Here is a 17,367-nt window from a genome sequence, read left to right as displayed (position 1 = left end):
TGAGGTCGCACAGCATCATCTCAAAGAGCGCAATCTTCCTAGAGCCACACAAATATGTAATTAATATGTATTAAGGTTATAACAACCAACAAGAATGCACTTTTTTTGTAGAAATCCATGATTAAATAGAGTCTTCCTCACTAGTGATTTAAATCAAATCCACCCTGCATCAGAGTGTGTATATTATTGTCAATTTTTAATTTGAAAAGCCCATTAGAAGTGGTCCACTAGGATGGAAGGGACCTCGAGAGGTCATCTAGTCCAGTCTACCGCTTCCTTTATGCATCTCCCATTCCACTGGGGAGCAAGACCATCTGGGAGCTTTCACATTTCCTCAGTCAGATCCTTTCCCCAGACACTAAGGAATCCTCAAAGTCAAACCCTGCACAATCTATGGGTGGGGGCCTGGGCTTTGGCCTGGGGTTTCATGGGGGTCTTCTGCCTAGGAGAGGTCTGATCTCCGCTGTTTTCCCCAGGCTCCTCCAGCCACTGCTCCGCTCTGTCACTCTCTGGTCCCCTCTCCCCCATTCACCCTGCTGAGCAGCTTATCCTCCTGGGTCAGCACCTCCCCCTCTCCCTCCCGCAGCTTTTTACGGGCTCTTTCACCCGCCCCTCACCTGCCTCGGCTGCTGCTCGCTCAGCGCTCGGCTCCCTCTCACCTCGCCCTACGCTCGCGCCGCTGAGGGCAAAGTACGGGCAGGCAGCTCTTCGCGACTTCGCTGTTCCCTCTGCGCATGGGGCGCGAAGGATGTGCGCATGCCTAGGCGGCGGGGGCGGGGTTACCCTGGGACGCTCCGTTCCACGCCCCCTGCCTCGAAGACACTCGGCTGTTTCCGTGTCTTTCCGGAAAACCCTCCCCTCTGCCCCCCGTTAACCCGCCCGTCTCCTAGGCTGCTGGCTGCGGTCTGTTCGGCGAGGCAGCCGCTGGCCGTTGTGGGCGGAAGATGGCGGTCGGGACGGGGAGGCGGCAGCGCCGGGGAGCGGAGCGGCGGGAGCTGTTATGCAAACGAGGCTAGAGGCGGACAGACGCGGAGTCAGACAGACAGACAGAGGCAGCCCGGAGCTGCTCGGCCGCCGCCGCTCCCCCGCCTCTCCCGGGGATGGACCTTGGGGCTGCGCCTCGCCACGGGCAGCGCGGGGCTGGCAGCGACCCGTCCCTGTGAGCGGCCCCCCGGCAGCAGCAGCAGCAGCGCTGAGGGAGCTGGGCGCCGCCGGGGAAGATGTCGGAGACCAAGGTGAAGGTGGCCGTCAGGGTCCGGCCCATGAACCGCAGAGGTAAACGGAGCCGCCGGCTGCCCGCGGGCGAGCCCCGCCGCTGCTTCTCCCCACAGCGGCTTAGCGGGCGCACCCCCGCCCCAGCGCCCGAAGCCGGGTGGGGGGTCGCCAGGGCTCACGGACCCCAACAATCAATGAGCAAAAACTCTCACCCCGGGGTGTGGCTGAAGCGTCCCTGGTCACAGCCGCTGCTCCCACGGGGGTTGGGGGGACCCTGCTTTTTCAGATCACTTTGAGTCCTCTCCCCCTTCCCCCCACGTGCACACACCTTCCCTCGGCTGGTGGAGGTTGAGGGTGAGACCTGCGGCTCCCCCAGTTTCTCCTCAGGGCTGCCTGGAGAACCGCCCCCTATGGAGGGCAGCTCTCCAAACAGCCCCGGGGATTAGCTAGGGGAGCCTCAGGCTCTGGGGAGAAATACCAAACTCTTTCCCCCCTCCCCCCGCCCACATACCTCCCCAGTAGTAGTGTGGGGTAAGGGTTGTTCTGCAAGTAGCTCTGGGGAGACGTTGCGGGGAGCCCAGTTTGGCAGGGTGGAGGGGGTGCATGTGGCCCCTTCTTTGCACGAGGGTCTATTCTGGTAGGTAAAGCCCTCTGGCATGTTCTCTTCCAGAGCTGGAGTTGAACACCAAATGTATTGTGGAGATGCAAGGGAATCAGACTGTGCTGCACCCTCCCCCTTCAAACATCAAACAGGGAGATAACAGGTACAAATAAAATATCCCTATCCAGAAATCCCTGCCCCACCCTGTCTACGTTGGGTTAAGCATGGGCTCAAACAATGAGTTGCTTGCGTGCTTTTGTTGAGAGAGAAGCAGCTTCTTAATATTGCTTCAGCTACTTCTGGAAGCTCTTTAGAAAAAAAGTCCAGTAGCCTGATTCTCCTTTTGCTTGCAGCTGTGTAAGATGCCAATAACATCAATGGAGTTGCATCAGTAGGAGATCAGAATTAGACCCCAAATTTCTTTTTCCACACCCTGTCAGAGGAACTGGGGGGCAATAGCATTACTTTTTCAGAGGCAAAACCTCAGTAGTAGTTTCATATATGTTTAAAGAGTTATGCTTTCATCAACTGTTGGATGAGATTGATTAGTGGTGGGATTCAAGAAACTGAAAAGTCCATAACATTTTTGGCAGTTTCATTAAGGAGATTCTGTTAATGAGTTGCTGTAACCTTCAGTTTGATTTGTGGGAACAAAAGTTGTGTGCTGGATTTTAGACGCTGGGGGAGGTTTTTTTTAAGGGCTGTATTTACCAGATTGCAACATATTTGCATTTGAAAAGTTGTGACTGCTGGATCCCTTATTAATTCTGTGCTGTTCTGTGAAGCAGTATAAGAGAGTCCGCTAAAATAATTTGGAAATCTGGCACTTACTTGCGTAGTCCCTGAACAGAATACTTTTGGAAATCATCCAAAATACCAATGCACCAGATTGTAAAAATAGAGCAGAGAAGGAAAATATTTTTTTTTCATTTGGGGTGGGGGCATGAGGGGAAGAGTTGCATTGTGTGCTAATCTGTGTAGTTACATGTTAATTGATCCCTGTACTTGGTGCTCTGAATATATTTTTTGCTTAAGAGCAGAAAATTGGGCAAATAATCATAGTTATGGCCATTTCCCCATAAGACTGCTTGCACATCTCATAGGCATGGCTTTGTGAAAAAACTGCATATGTCCATATGAATTATTTGCGTTGGTACTTTTTTGGTGGACGTTATTTTACGCTTTTATGATGCTTTACATCTTAAAAATTCTGAGACTTTGTATGAGGTTCCACTTACACTAATCCAACTGCAGAATTGGGATGTAATAAATCTCATGTTCAAGTTTAACTTTATGCCATTAACCCTTTTGATGACAGCATAAGGAAGGCCAATCTTGTGGTTAATGCGCTGTCTTGGGACTGGGAAGATCTGGGTTCATTTCCTAGTTCTTTGTCAGTCTTTCTGCGTGACCTTGGCAGAGTCATGTAATCTCTCTGTACCCTGGTTCCCCATCTGTAAAATGGGAATAATAAATGCAGTCTTGGTCTTTTATTTATTTTGAATGTAAGCTTTTCAAGGCACGGACTGTTTCTTACTGTGTGTGTGCACATGTAGTGCCTATAGTATATAGTGTGTGCATATATAGTGCTTATAGTAATACAAATGTTCCCAAATGTGTAGGCTTGACAGAACTTTGGTACTGTAAATTTTTTTCTCCATACATATTTCATGATGTACCAAACTAAAGGAAGAAATAAGCTGTATATAGTTTTTTTTTTTTATTTAAAGGAACAAATGTATAAATATACCAGAGTAGAATCAAATAACAGTTCAAATAAATAAAAAGTCTACAGTTAAAAAAACTAAAAAACTAAAAAAAAAAACTCTTTGTAAATTACTGGTAATCAACTTAAGGTGGGAATGTTACCCTCTCTGTGAAAATTGTTGCAGATATTTGGGAAGAAGTTACAACGCTAAGGTAATATAAGACCACATGTAGTTTGTCTGTGTGGGTTTGTGTTTCTTGCTTTATCGCCTGTTATGTATATATCTATCCCTTTTTGATCTTGCTAGAATTAGGACCCAATTCTGTCTTGATAACCACATGTGCAGACCCTTGCAGCTGCATGGAATCCCATGACATAAATAGGGCTTTTCAACAAACTGTCCTCCTGAATCTCAGTCTGGCTTTGGGGTCTTAGTTGATTGCAAAACTGTAAATTAAATATTAACAAAGAAAACTACTATCTGACTTTGTGCATTGGAAATATCATTGAAGTGTGTAATGTGCAACGGACTGTGATCAGTTAATATTGATCATATTTTTTTGGTCTAAATAAAATTGTAATTCAATGTCTTCCAAATCTAGAATTTATGCATAACTTTTTCCTGAAGCTTGCATCCTCCCGGTGTTTAGCAGAACCACTTAAAATCCATTAATTTAATATTAAATTATTGGATCTTATGTTTATTTACCCCTCATCTGAATAGTCACAATACACTTGATACTGGAGGAATTCTTTATATTTTTATGCATTTCCAAAGGCACTGTCTATATGAATTTAATCTGAATCACTGCAGCAGTGCTGCTTGTATTTGGATTAATTTCTTAGCAGAGATAAAAGCACCAAATGGGTTTTGGTTTTCTTTGTGTAGCTTGGTTTCATATTTCTGTTACGCTATTGCTATAAAGGAAGATCTATTTCAAAATTAGAATTTCACTTGTTAGATTGCTGGTTGATCATTTTACCATTACTTTTGCTTGTAGTTGCATATTAAAGATGAATAGCTATATGTCTAACCAAAATTAACTTTTGTGTTGAGAGCCTGGGGGCACTGAGTGGGGCCTAGTTTTGTCATCTTTACTTTGCTGTACGGTTCGTCATCCTTTGAGTTCAGTAGGACTACTTTTTTACTCTTTATGAGTAAGCACAGCTCAACTGGGCCTGAAGTGTGTGTGAAGTCATTTTCATTTAATAAGAGTTGTTCATACTTGTGAGAGAAGAGGAGGGGAGAGGCAGTTGAGATAATGTAGGAAAAAGTGTTTTAAAAATTTATATTGTTATGCTGAAGCTTGCAAATGTAATATTGAAAAAATGCTTTTATAGTTAAATGAAAGTAAAAGTTTATACTGTGATAAGAGCAAGTGGTTTCTACCAAAGGAAGCAGGCAGGCTTGGCTTCCGTAATTGCTTTTCCTTAATGGTATTAAAGCCAAGAAATCAGTGATGTTTTAAAAAAAAAAAAAAAAAAAAAAAAAAAGACCTCCTAGAGCTGCAGTTTAAAATGCACAGAACAGATTGTATAAAACAAAATGATCACACAGAACTTTCATCCACATTTATAATTAAACATGCTGACACTCATTTCTAGAAGATTAGCTTTTGGAAAACAGTTCTCAGGTGATGAAAATTGGAGCTGTACAAACTTGTCTGTTTCATAAGGCTGGTTGGTTTTATTTTGGAATTATATCTAACGAATATGTCATCAGTTTTTTTTAATTTTGTAAACTTTAGGCTTAATCTTCACCAGGGTAGGATTTTGTGGTTTACACAGGTGAGTAAATATTTCCTCCATTTTACAGGTGAGGATAACAAGGCAGTAGTTGTGACTTGCCTAAGACCACACAGTGAGACAGTGGCAGAGTAGTGGGGTAGATCCAACATTTCCTGACTCCAGGTCTCTTGCTCTAACCACCAGGTCACATTGCCTTCTAAAAAATTTAATAACAGAAGACACATCAGTTTAAATTACTTTGATTGGTATTAGTGTTCTCTCTTCATTTAGAGAACTACCCAGAGCAGGCTGGCCTACCTGCCCCCACAAACATCATTTTCTAATTCTGTATTTAGCAAGGACATCAAAACCTAGAAGAAGTTAACCAACTGCATTTTAATCTCATTGAGCTAGGGAGAGCTTATTTGGTACAGTTTTGGACTCACATCAGGAAGTGAATGTAAAAAGGAACCATTTTTTAACAGGCATCAGTTGCACCCCCTTCAATGCTGGGCAAAACATTGGAGTTGGGTATCTTTTAGTAGTAATGTCAGGGCTAAGAGTAATTAGTAATAGCTGTAATTGTTTCTTCATCTTTAACTGTTAGCTGTACTTTTTTGTGGCTGAAGAAACAAATCAGGAATACCTTTTGTCTTTCCTCTATACACAGGAGATTACTTGTCCATCTTCAGTTGGAAGAAGGAAATCAGATTCCCTACTAAACTTTTCTCTCAGCATTACTAAAGATATGAAACACTGTATCTCAACTAATATTTTGTTAGAAATGGATATTGCCTTACAGAGTTTATAAGCATATTCTATTAATTTATATCTTTCTAAATAGTTCCTGTTGCCTGAAATAAATGTTGTGATATTCAGTTGAACTGCTGAGTGATCAGAGCCAATTACGAAATGGAATAAAAGTTTCTGAAAGCGTTGAAAACATTTGTTTCTGGGTATTTGTTTTTGTTGAAATTTTTGTCTTGTCTCTGAAATTTTCCAACTCATTTTGGGAGTATTCTAAGTTACTGCTTTGCATTTAGAACTGCTATCCCATTGTAAAGTAATCTAAAATGGGCTATTCTGGACCTTCCTTTGCATTTGTGCTAGGGTTTTGGCTGCTAATTGGAATAGACTCATCCCTCCCTCCCTCCCCATCACCGCCAACTTATTTTCTAAAGAACGTGAATTTCGAAAAGCAAATCTTGTTTTGATTTCCCTAATGACTCTAGTACATACATTAATCCTCTTCCCTCCTCTTTTATTTACTAAATTATCTGCATCTTGACTAAAATAAACAAGAAACCAGAGAACCTGCAGAACTGAAATATTACTTTATAACTGCCCAATCTAGGACTGAAACCAGGGAGATTTATTGGGCAGTTTATTACATTAAAGCATATTCTTGTGCAAACTTTGTTCAAATACTTAAATTGGAAAGAAAGTAAGACGTCATTAGCATGTGTAGCTGAACTTAAATATACTATTTAGGTTAGAAAGTGTCCTGGAATTGTTTTTAAATACATCTTAACTTTTTCTGCATGCATTTTGTAAGGTTTCTTGTGAATAAACCATCTGCCCTGCCTTCTCCCTTGACCTCTTTGTGTTACTTACCAGTTTTTATCAAAGGTTAAATCCTTCAAGCATTACTTGAGCAAAACTTTTATTGTAGTTGTAGATTGATAAGAGCTATGGAATAATATTGGGTGGTGTTTTGTAATGTTTCCCGGTTCCTCTTTAGGAGTTTTGTAGGCTTCTTTGCTTTTTTTAAAATGACTGCTTATTACCTTCGAGGCACTAATTTCCTAGCTAATTAATATTATTTAAAAAACAATTATTTCATACATTTCTTTCCTAAACAATAACTCTGCTTTTCTTTCTGCTCCTTCCTGTCCCCAGAGGAGGGGGAAATCCTTAATCTGTATAAACTTCAGTGGTTGTGGTTTATGTTTTGATTTAACACTATTTGGATCATTAGAGGAGACTGGGAGGAGAAGGTCACTGCTCTGGGGAGTTTGTGTGTGTTGTTAGAGTCACTGCTTTAAACTGAAACTTGTCTGAAAGGAGTGTCAAGTGAAATGAGACAGCTGCTAACTCTCCACATGTCTGAAGGAATTATCAACCAGATAGAGGCTTGGATGCATGTGCTCTAAATAATCACCTGCCTGAGGTAGTGGATAGAATAACAGCAACCATGCCTTTGTCTATAGGAAATTGTAAAAGTAATCTGACTTTGACCTCTCTTAAATTAGTTTTCCTGTTATGCCTCAGTGTTCAGGTTGTGAACTACTAGCTTTGAATCCTCTTCCAAGAAGAGATGCAGTCGCTTTATGGGGGAAAAAAAATTATATATATATATATATGAGATGGGAAATTGCATGCCAGAACTGTTTCAGCAACTTTTCACTTAGTCATGATTCAGGTAGGAAACTAGGTCCTGTTCCAGAAGAGCACTATTCTCAAATTCCACATCATTAAAAATCCTAGAGTTTAAGTTATGGGTATGTGGCAGTGCTGTTCCTGAGGTGGCCTGAAGCAGGGTGAATGGGAAAACTATTGTTCTTTTAATAAGTTTAAAATCCAGACAGCTAGAAGTACCTTGTGCTTGGGTCTATAAATGGCACTGCTGGAGGAAGCTCATGGTAGAGGCTTTTGGAATGTTAGGCAGACTTTTCTGAATAGAAGAAATAGATTGGCGCATATCAGAACAAGAACAGAAAAGAAGCATTTGAGGAAAAGGAAGACCGGTCTTGGTATTGTCTTGAATGGTTGTTCCCAGTTTTCCAGCCTTCCTTAACATGACCACGGGTGGAAAATTTATAAAGTCAGAGGTCAAAAAAGATGAACCAGTCAAAAGTTTCTCTTACAGATCTATCATAAAATGTTAGGAACAGCCCACGCAATGAAATGTTGAAGTAGTTTGTTAAAAGAGATTAGCAACCCTGTAGATATACTTAAATCCTGTGGTTGGTCTGAACAAGTATGTTTACACCTGCTTATTATTTTAGCCATATAAATGTTTGTTTTGAGATTAGGATTACTGCTGAATTTTCCTGCTTTAAATACTGAAATGAAATACACATTTTTAAAAGACCTGTAATTTAAAAATAGATTTTTTTTCTTTTCTAATAGGGAGAGGACTGTGAAGGAAAATCTTTAGGGTTCCCTTTCTTCCCTCCTACTGTAATCATAGTAATATGCAATAACTGTATTAATGAAAAAGGGGTAAAAACCTTGAAACTTGCTGGGAAATAAATTTTCCATCTGCCAGCATTGTTCATCTGTTGTGTATTTATTAGGATTGTTGAATGTGCAAACACCCTAAGGCTTCAAAATTCCAGTTAAATTAACATTGTTATACTGAAAATCTACTTTTTTTATTATTATTATTATTTTATAGTAAAGGTAATACAGTGTCTTTGCTAAAATCAGGGCCATATCAATGAGCACCAAAGTACTTAAGCATGTGCTTAAGTCTATCCCTGTTTAGCAAAACATGTTTAAGTGTCTTAGTGAATTGGGACCTAAATACCTGTTTAGATTGGTGGTGGTAAAATGGATTCCTGTTTGGCCCCAGCCCTATGATATGATGCACACAAACAGACCTCATTAAGTGGGGGACCATGTGAAAAATTTGTTTAACATTAACAAATATGCTTGCTGTTGTGTAATACATAGTAGTACAATTCCTATCTTTTTAAAGAATTGACAATATACTTTAATCATAACCAAAAAACACCATTTTTTTCCTTCCAAATATCCCACTTCAGTGGTAGTGGAAATGTTTCATTTACTGAATTTATGAAAGTGAGGTAAGGAATATCTGTTACAGGCAGGAACGTTCTAATGTTACATAAAACGAACCCTTAAAGCTGTACTCCTTTTGCTGGTATTTCTGTTATCAAACATTTAAAATAATGCATTGCTTACAACTACACCATTAACACTTGATATTTACATTGTTAACCTGAGTCTTTTTCTTTTTCTTTCTTTTAATAAAGATCACTGTATATTTTTCTGGGAGAGGTGCCGGGTTGACATCATCAGGAACTGAAGTCCCCATAGCTTACATAAAAGTTGATTAGCGGAGGTAGCCTCATTGGCTGCCCTGTCAGTGAGCCTCACATTTTATGCTTAAAGGTGAGCGAGTAGCTCAAACTCTGCTTATTTGTTCCCTGCCTCTCTGTTGAGCCTGTTAATGGAAGTAGTTAGTGCCAGTAATATTGAATAACTAATCACTGCAGAAATGCTGTACAGGCACTATAGCATAACTGAATATTTTTTCCAATCATGCAATTCCTGGTCCTTTGTATGTGGGTGTGTATTACTGGCTTCAGAATATGATTGCTCTGTAGCAAATACAAAACTACAGTATAGTGAAAGACACACAATTGTACACATTCATTAAGCGTGTGAAAGATTAAAGCCAGGGCTGCCACTGTGCAACAATCTACCCCAGCTGGTCAGCCGGCAGTGAATTTGGGACCTCCAGTGCCAAAGCACAGGCCTCTACTATGTTAACTAAAGGAGTAACTCCATTAGCTGATAGTAGCAGTAATCTCTAACCCTCTACATGGAGGAAGTAGTCAGTAGAAATAAATAAGATTCACTTAGCCAGCATGTTAGACATCATACTGTCAAAGGAAGCTTGTCCCGAGAGCCTGAGGTCCACAGATGTTCAAATCCCTGTACAACTTTAGTGACCCCTCCATCGATTGTTGGTGGATATTGATTTGGGGATCTTTACTGCCAAAAGCACAGGCCTCTACCACTTAATGACTCAGGGAGGAATTATGAGTTAAGGAGAGAGATGCTGCTGGCAAACAGCTTGAATGTTGAGCATGCAGTAACTGATCAGCACAAAGGAGTTATAGTAGCCCTTTACTTTGAGAGAAGCCTGTGCTGGAGAACTATTAGTGGGACTTCTTACACAAGCAGACATATTCTGTATTTCCAATGCTGGAGAGGGGGCTCCTTTATTCCAGTTCCATTGGAAGGAAAATGAACCCCCTTCCAATACTGTAGGCCTGGGTCAACTTTGCTAACTCACCTCTCAGCAGTTTTGACACTTGCTATTCTGGTAGTTTGTTTTTTTCCACTTAAAACTTGAATATTAAAAACTTCAATATATCTTGAGGGAACTTCCTGTTAATTCGATAACAAACATATCACGAGCTAATAAATTCCCTTGTCGTCAGCCTTAGATCTTTTTTCAGCCCATAATGCTGAATGGGGGACACCCTCAAATAATGATATATTGATAGCTTGTGAGATATACTAGGAATTAATCTGAAGCAACTGGCTTCAGATAGTCACTAACTACTTTTCATCACTTTTAAGCTGATTTGGATTTGAACTAATGACCTAGAGATATAGCGTTTATACAGTACTAGTTGAGTTGTAATAGGACAAAGATTAATTCCTAACTTGTTCTTTTGAGTGAAGGTAAATCAAACCTTAAGTCATTTAAATGGAGATCTTTGCATTCAGCAATAGTACTTAGCACTTTCTATGAAAGACTCTCAAAGCACTTTGTAAACATTAAATATTTAAGCCAGTTTCTTTGGCTGGAATTTTATGTATATGCACATGTACTCAGAAAAACATTTTTTGAAAATGAACATGCATAATTTCTTTTAATGTAGCGCCTTTCAAAGTAAAATTTTACTGCACATAAATGATTAAAAGTATATGAACAAGTTGCTTTAAAACGTGTTGCTGTAGGTTGAGTGTGTTAATCTAATGTACAAAAAAATACAACCGACCTGTGTGTGTGTGTGTTTTTATATATATGTATAAAAAACATGGACATATTTTATTGGACAGGTATGAAACTCATCTAGAAAATTTAGTTTAAGTAAAATGAAGTAATTACACACTAATTTTTTTGGGTGCTTAAGATTTCTTTACTTTTGGCGTCACTCGTTTGTGTTTATGTATCAGAACCAAAACAAACTTGGATTAAGTGATATTCAAAAGCATCCACTGAAATCAGACACTTTTCCCTTTCCAACTTCTTACTTTGTAATTCTGAATAGATTCCTGACATATTTGAGAAATGGGTTTTATCTGCATGTAGATATGTAAACTAATCTATTTTGCTTAGTATTGTGCTGATGAATTGCTGATTCTTGTCACATCTTTGGGTAGATAAAGCTTGTGGTTTCATGATTATCTTTTTGAGGTAACTTAAGGGCAGTGTTTGCTTTCCATTTTTCCTTCTATCTTTGGAGTCAAAGTGAAATCCTGAACAACGTGGTTGATACCCACTTCCTGAAATGAAGCTTATCTTTCAAAATTACTGGAGGGAGGAAACAGCTCACTAGTTCATAACCCATGAAATAAACATTGTTAGACTTCATGAGCATTGACTTGTATCAGATAAATACTCAGTGATCATTTTTGAAATATTCTTTTTTAATTTTGATATATTTTAGTTGGCTGCAATTAAAAGTGCAACTTTTATATGGAAATATACTATTTGATTTATTTTACTTCATTTCTCTAAAACACAGTACTTTAATTGATCTTTGTTTTCCCAATGTTTTGTACTCTTTGAGCCTAAATCTTTTGGATTCTGAGTTTTTCATGAAATATGTTGGCATGCATTGCTATACTCCCTATTGTACACATGCCTATAGGTGAAAAATTATTTCCACCAAGATTACATGGCAATATAGCTATGTACTAGTATCACTTTACCTGAATATTAATCCTTTAAAATGATATCCAGTTGTTAATTGAAGACTTACATTTTTGTTTTTAAATAATAAAATACTCAATTAAAAAAGACTTGGACAAATACCAGAAATATTTACTTTTCAAAACCTGACAATTCAATTAATGAATTCACTGATTAGCATATTTTTACAGCCAGAAGGAACTAAGTCTGACCCTCTGCAAAACACAGGCCATAGTTTTACCCACCAAATTAGCCAGCACTATGTTTTTTGTTTCCTAAACTGTTCTTCTGTAAGAATAAAATGTGACTTCATACCATCTTTTGGACCTTCCTTTGCTGGAAAGCCTTTTTTGTTTAAGATGATAAAACCTCTATTTGAGAATAGAGGGGTACAGCAGCTATACGTTGCGATATTCCTTTATAAAGGGTGATTTCATGAGTGTTCTCTTTCCTTGCTTTTAAAAAGTTGTGTAATATATAGCTTAATTGGCCTTTAAGCATTTCATTGTTGTGAGTAAAGATTTCAACTTCCTCTTGACAGTTTAGCTATTAGATAACTGCCCTAATTCATACATTAAATGAGTTAATGTGTAATTATGAAGATAGAAAAGTTCTTTTAGACTATATATCACCTTTCCCAAATTCTCTGCAAGTGCAGTTTCTTCATGGGAGTATATTAAACTTACACAACATTTGAACTTGGCCGCCGTGAGGAATGTAATTTTTAATTTTCCAAGTTTATACCAAACAGTCTCTGCCACAGCTGTGAGTTTTGCAAGTTAGGCTTTGTCTACGCTGGCAAGTAAAAGGCAAAACTTTTGTTGTTCAGAGGTATTTAAAAAAACACCCCACTGAAAGACAAAAGTTTTGCCAACAACAAGCGCCAGTGTGAACAGCGCTCTGTCGGCAGAAGTGCTCTCCTGCCGACAAAGCTACTCATTGGGGGTGGAAGTTTTTTGTCGGCAGAAGAGCTCTCTCCTGCTGACAAACAGCAGCTACGCTACGTACCTTTTAGTGGCTCGGCTGTAGCGGCACAGCCGTGTGGCTAAAAGCTGCATAGTGTAGACTTAGCCTCAGTCTTCCCAAAAGAACTTTAAACTGACCTGTTATGTCCCCTCAAGACGATAGGTGCCTTTAATGTTCTCATATTGTTTTACAATTTTGAGAACTAAGTTTTGACTCTTAAACTCTAACAGATCAGTATTTTCAAGCAGGCCCTATTTCCTCTGAGCTAATTGAGGCCCCACAAGTGACTGTTGCTTTCCTGCTCACGTTTTGCTCAAAAATGGAATGTAAACATAAGACTTCTCTGTAGAATAGAATTTGAAATGGGATGTTGTCATAGAGCATAATTCTTGTCGCCAGTTGCTTCTGATTTCCTGGCTTACCTTGCACAAATGCTCCCAAGTAAACTATATTCCTACCATCTGTTTGGCTCATTCTGTTAAGAAAAATGACTTTGAATACAAATTTTATGAATTTTTTGTTACCTCTTAAATTCTTGTCTATTTAGGTTTTAAATTAAAGGAATGCTATTAGAATCATAGAATATCAGGGTTGGAAGGGACCTCAGGAAGTCATCTAGTCCAACCCCCTGCTCAAAGCAGGACCAATCCCCAACTAAATAATTCCAGCCAGGGCTTTGTCAAGCCTGACCTTAAAACCTTTAAGGAAAGAGATTCCACCACCTTCCTAGGTAACCCACTGTTGTGTACTTCCGTTCCAAATATTAATATTCATGTGTGAGTATTTTTAAAAACCTAATAACAAATGTATTTTTGAACTTTAATGGAAAACTTGTTTTGGTTTAAATGTAACCTTACTGTTGCTACCCAAACATTGCAACATTGGGTTAACTGGAAGAAACAGTGAAACACCTCATCTATTTTTAATTGTCCAATTGAGTGAAATGCAAAAAGTTAAAAGCACAAGCAGTTAAAAACTCCACAGCCTGCCTGTTCCACAACAACTGTTTTCTACATAGAAAAGCTAGGGCTGGCGTTAAGGGGTAGCAAGCAGGGCAATTGCCCAGAGCCCCATGGCACAGGGTGCCCCACGAAGCTAAGTTGATCAGGCTTCTGCTTCAGCCCCAGGGGGTGGGGTCAGGGCCCTGGGCTTCAGCCCAGCACAGCAGGGCTTAGACTTTCTGCCCTGGGCCCCAGAGAGTCTAACACTGGTTCTACTTGGCGGACTCCCTGAAACTTGCTTGGGGGCCCCTATATCCCTGGTTGAGAACCACTGTATTAGATAAAGGTACTGGGCAGAGCAGTGTTTTTCCATGATTTGGAGAGTAAGATTCCATTGGGGGTAAGGTGACCAGGCCACCAATTTGGTGGGACAGTCCCAAAATGTACATTTCAAGCTCCGGTCCAGAGCTGAATGACTCTGGGACAGCATTTGTCCTGGATTCCCTGTGGCACTGGCCTGCACCTCCCCCACCACGCACGGTGCCCCCGGACCACCCCTCCCTGCCCAAGTTTTAGTCATAGTGGGTATTTTGGGGTGAATTTTTGTTTACAGCCCGTGACCTGTCCATGACTTTTATTAAAAATACCTGTGACTAAAATGTAGCCTTACTTATAGTACCTGGCATTCGTCTTTGTCTGCAATCCCTTGAGGTCGAGGATGATCTGTTTCACAGGTTTCATTTTTTTTATGAGTCCTTTTGTGACTGAGGAGTCTGATCCTTGAGCCACAAGCTCGTTGGCAGAGATTGCAGGTGTTGTTGGAAGTCAGGGTTGGGCCATGATTGCTGCATGACAGTCGTCTATCCTTTCTTTTCTGGTGTTTTTCTGCGACCAGGGCAAGGATATTTTCCTCAAAAGTGGATGCTCCTTCTTTGACAAGTCTTTGCCAGTTATCCCTATCCTGGGCTAGTGTCTCCCAGTGTGTGGTGTAGATATTACATCTCTTGATGTTTTTCTTGAGAATGTCTTTAAAACATTTCTTTTGGCCTCCCCATTTCCTTTCTCATTTGGTGAGTTGGGTGTACAGCAATTGTTTTGGTAAGCTTACATCAGGCATGTGCGCACAGTGCCCGGTCCACCTCAGCTAGTGATGGATAATCAGGGCCTTAACACTGATGATGTTGGCCTCTGTGAGGACACTGACATTAATGTGGCGATCTCCTACTTTGTTGAGGATCTTTCGAAGAAAGTGCAGGTGCTGGCATTCCAGGTTTTTCAGGTGTTTTCTATAGGTCACCCAAGTCTCACAACCGTAGAGGAGAGTTGGGATTACCTCCGCTTTATAAACTAAGACTCGTGTGTGTTCTGATGTTGTGATTGTTGAACACCTGGTGAGAGAGTCTGCCAAAGTCAAGGCTGGCACAGGGGATTCTGTGCTCAGTCTCAACGTCTATGTCTGCCCTCTGTGAGAGATGGCTGCCAAGATAGGCAAAGTAGTCCACATTTTCCAGTTCTCTGTCAATGTCGATCTTCCTTGCTGGGATTGATGATTGACCGGGAGCTGGCTGGTGGCGAACCTTTGTTTTGCCGATATTCAGAGTTAGCCCTAGGCTTTTGTAAGCTTCAGAGAAGCAACTAAGGGCTGTTTGTAGATCCTCGTTTGTGTATGAAACTACAGCACAATCATCTGCATACTAGAGTTTGGTTATTGTTGCTGATATTACTTTAGTTCTGGCATGGAGACAAGAAAGTTTGAAGAGGTTGCCGTCAGTCCAATATTGGATTCCAATGCCCTTTGGTAGACTGTCTTGGGTTAACACTTTCATAGCTGCTAAGAAAAGGGTGGGTGTCAGTACACAATCTTGTTTTACACCAGTTGGGATGACAAAGCGTTCAGAGGTAGAGCCACTGTACAGGATGGAAGCAGTCATCTAGTCATGGAAGAGTCTTACAATGGTGATAAATTTGCTTGGGCAGCCAAACTTTGACATGATTTTCCACAGAGCCTCATGGTTGACAGTCGAGGGCTTTAGTCAGATCGATAAAGGCCATATACAGTTCCTGGTATTGTACCTGGTATATTCTCCCTGTGAAGGTATTTATATGCCATAATCAAGATACCTTTCAATTTTCTGAACAGATTGGTCTCTTTTAATATAAGGCATTTCCCCCTCATGAATCTTTTCTGCACCCTTCAGTTTTTCAGCATCCTTTTTAAAATGATTGGTCTCACCAATGCTATACACAGGGGTAAACTTACCTCTGTATCCTACTCACTACTTCCTTGTTTATATATCATGGGATTGCACTGGCCCCTTTTTGTGACAGCATCATACTGGAAGATCTTGTTCCATTGCTAGTCCACTATGACTCCTAAATCTACTGGCTGCAATACCGTCTCCCATTCTGTAGATACAATCTGCATTCTTTGTTCCTAGCTAAATAACCTTGCATTTGTTCATACAGAGGATTGAGCGCTTTGGCTGTTAGGCCAAAGTAATTTAACCCATGTTCAACTTCAAAAAAATTTAATAGTACATTGATCCTCATGATTGGATTGATTATATGCAATACATTCTAAATAAACAATAAATAAACAATGCAATGGGATTTAAGAATATAAAGATACTGGTTCAGACCTTTGCTATTAAATTACTGCCTTTGAATATTTGTTTTTCATCTTCATGTACCAGCCCAAAGAAATGGGGTTATTTATTCCAACTTATCAGATGAAGACAGGAAAAAAAAAAAAACAACCCCCCCCCCCACCTTGTGATATCACCCATCCTTTCCCCTTTATAGGTGCTTGCTAGTTTTCACTCCCAAATGGTGTATCTTCCATCTTCTGAAGAAAATACATTTTACTGGTATCCAGAAGTTATCTGTTTAACCATCTTTTAGGGGACGTTTTAGGCCAAGTTTAGTTTCTTTTCCTACTTTATTCTGGGGTTCAGATCATTTCTGGATCAAATAAGTAGGGTTAGTAATTCAATTGCGTATCAGTTGTTCCCATTAGATAAGTGGTTCTCGACCTATTTACCACTGTGGGCAGTACTATTAGTATGGCCTTGAGGATGTCACATAGGCCATAGCTCTGTGCTGATTGGGCTGCAGGTTGAGAACCACTGCATTAGATCTTCCCCCTTTAGTACATAACATAGGACATTAGCAAATTTTTACAGCCTGGTTCCAAGATGTCATTTCCCTGTAAATTCTTCTTGATGGCCCAAAAGAAGCACTATTCTATGGAAAATCCTCATCAAAGAAGTGAAAGGAGGTGAGTGTCAGGGTGTTAGCTGGCAGTTCCATGCATGTTGGGCCTTGTGCAACATATTACACTTGGAATCAGCATCCATGGTCTTCCTACCTGAGTGTGATGGACAAAGCCAAGCAAGGTGGGATTCTGTGCATCTTGTGCAAAAGAATAGGTGTGGCCAAAGCCAGATCAATGTTGGGAAGTATTTCACTTGGCCTCAAGAAGGAATTCTAAAAAGGCTTTTTAGGCTGTATAGTGCAAACTGAGCTA

General features: G+C 40.3%; 1 protein-coding gene across 6 annotated transcripts in view; it reads left to right on the top strand.

The window, feature by feature from the left end:
• The first annotated feature begins 911 nt into the window (after positions 1-911).
• KIF13A (kinesin family member 13A) overlaps positions 912-17,367 on the top strand; it is a 205,976-nt gene continuing 189,520 nt past the window's right edge. For 5 of the 6 annotated variants that reach the window (XM_065585082.1, XM_065585078.1, XM_065585080.1 and 2 more), the window contains exons 1-2: positions 912-1,275; positions 1,886-1,979. In XM_065585082.1, the coding sequence (XP_065441154.1) occupies positions 1,221-1,275; positions 1,886-1,979 (149 nt within the window). In that variant the 5' untranslated portion in view covers positions 912-1,220. Of the gene's footprint in view, positions 1,276-1,885; positions 1,980-17,367 lie in introns of those variants that run through there. The other variant, XM_065585083.1, reaches the window with a different exon arrangement.

Source organism: Chrysemys picta, chromosome 2 (genome assembly GCF_011386835.1).
Source record: "Chrysemys picta bellii isolate R12L10 chromosome 2, ASM1138683v2, whole genome shotgun sequence".
NCBI classification, from domain to species: Eukaryota; Metazoa; Chordata; order Testudines; family Emydidae; genus Chrysemys; species Chrysemys picta.
Note: the sequence above shows the minus strand (reverse complement) of the source record. Positions and strands in the feature narration are given on the sequence as shown.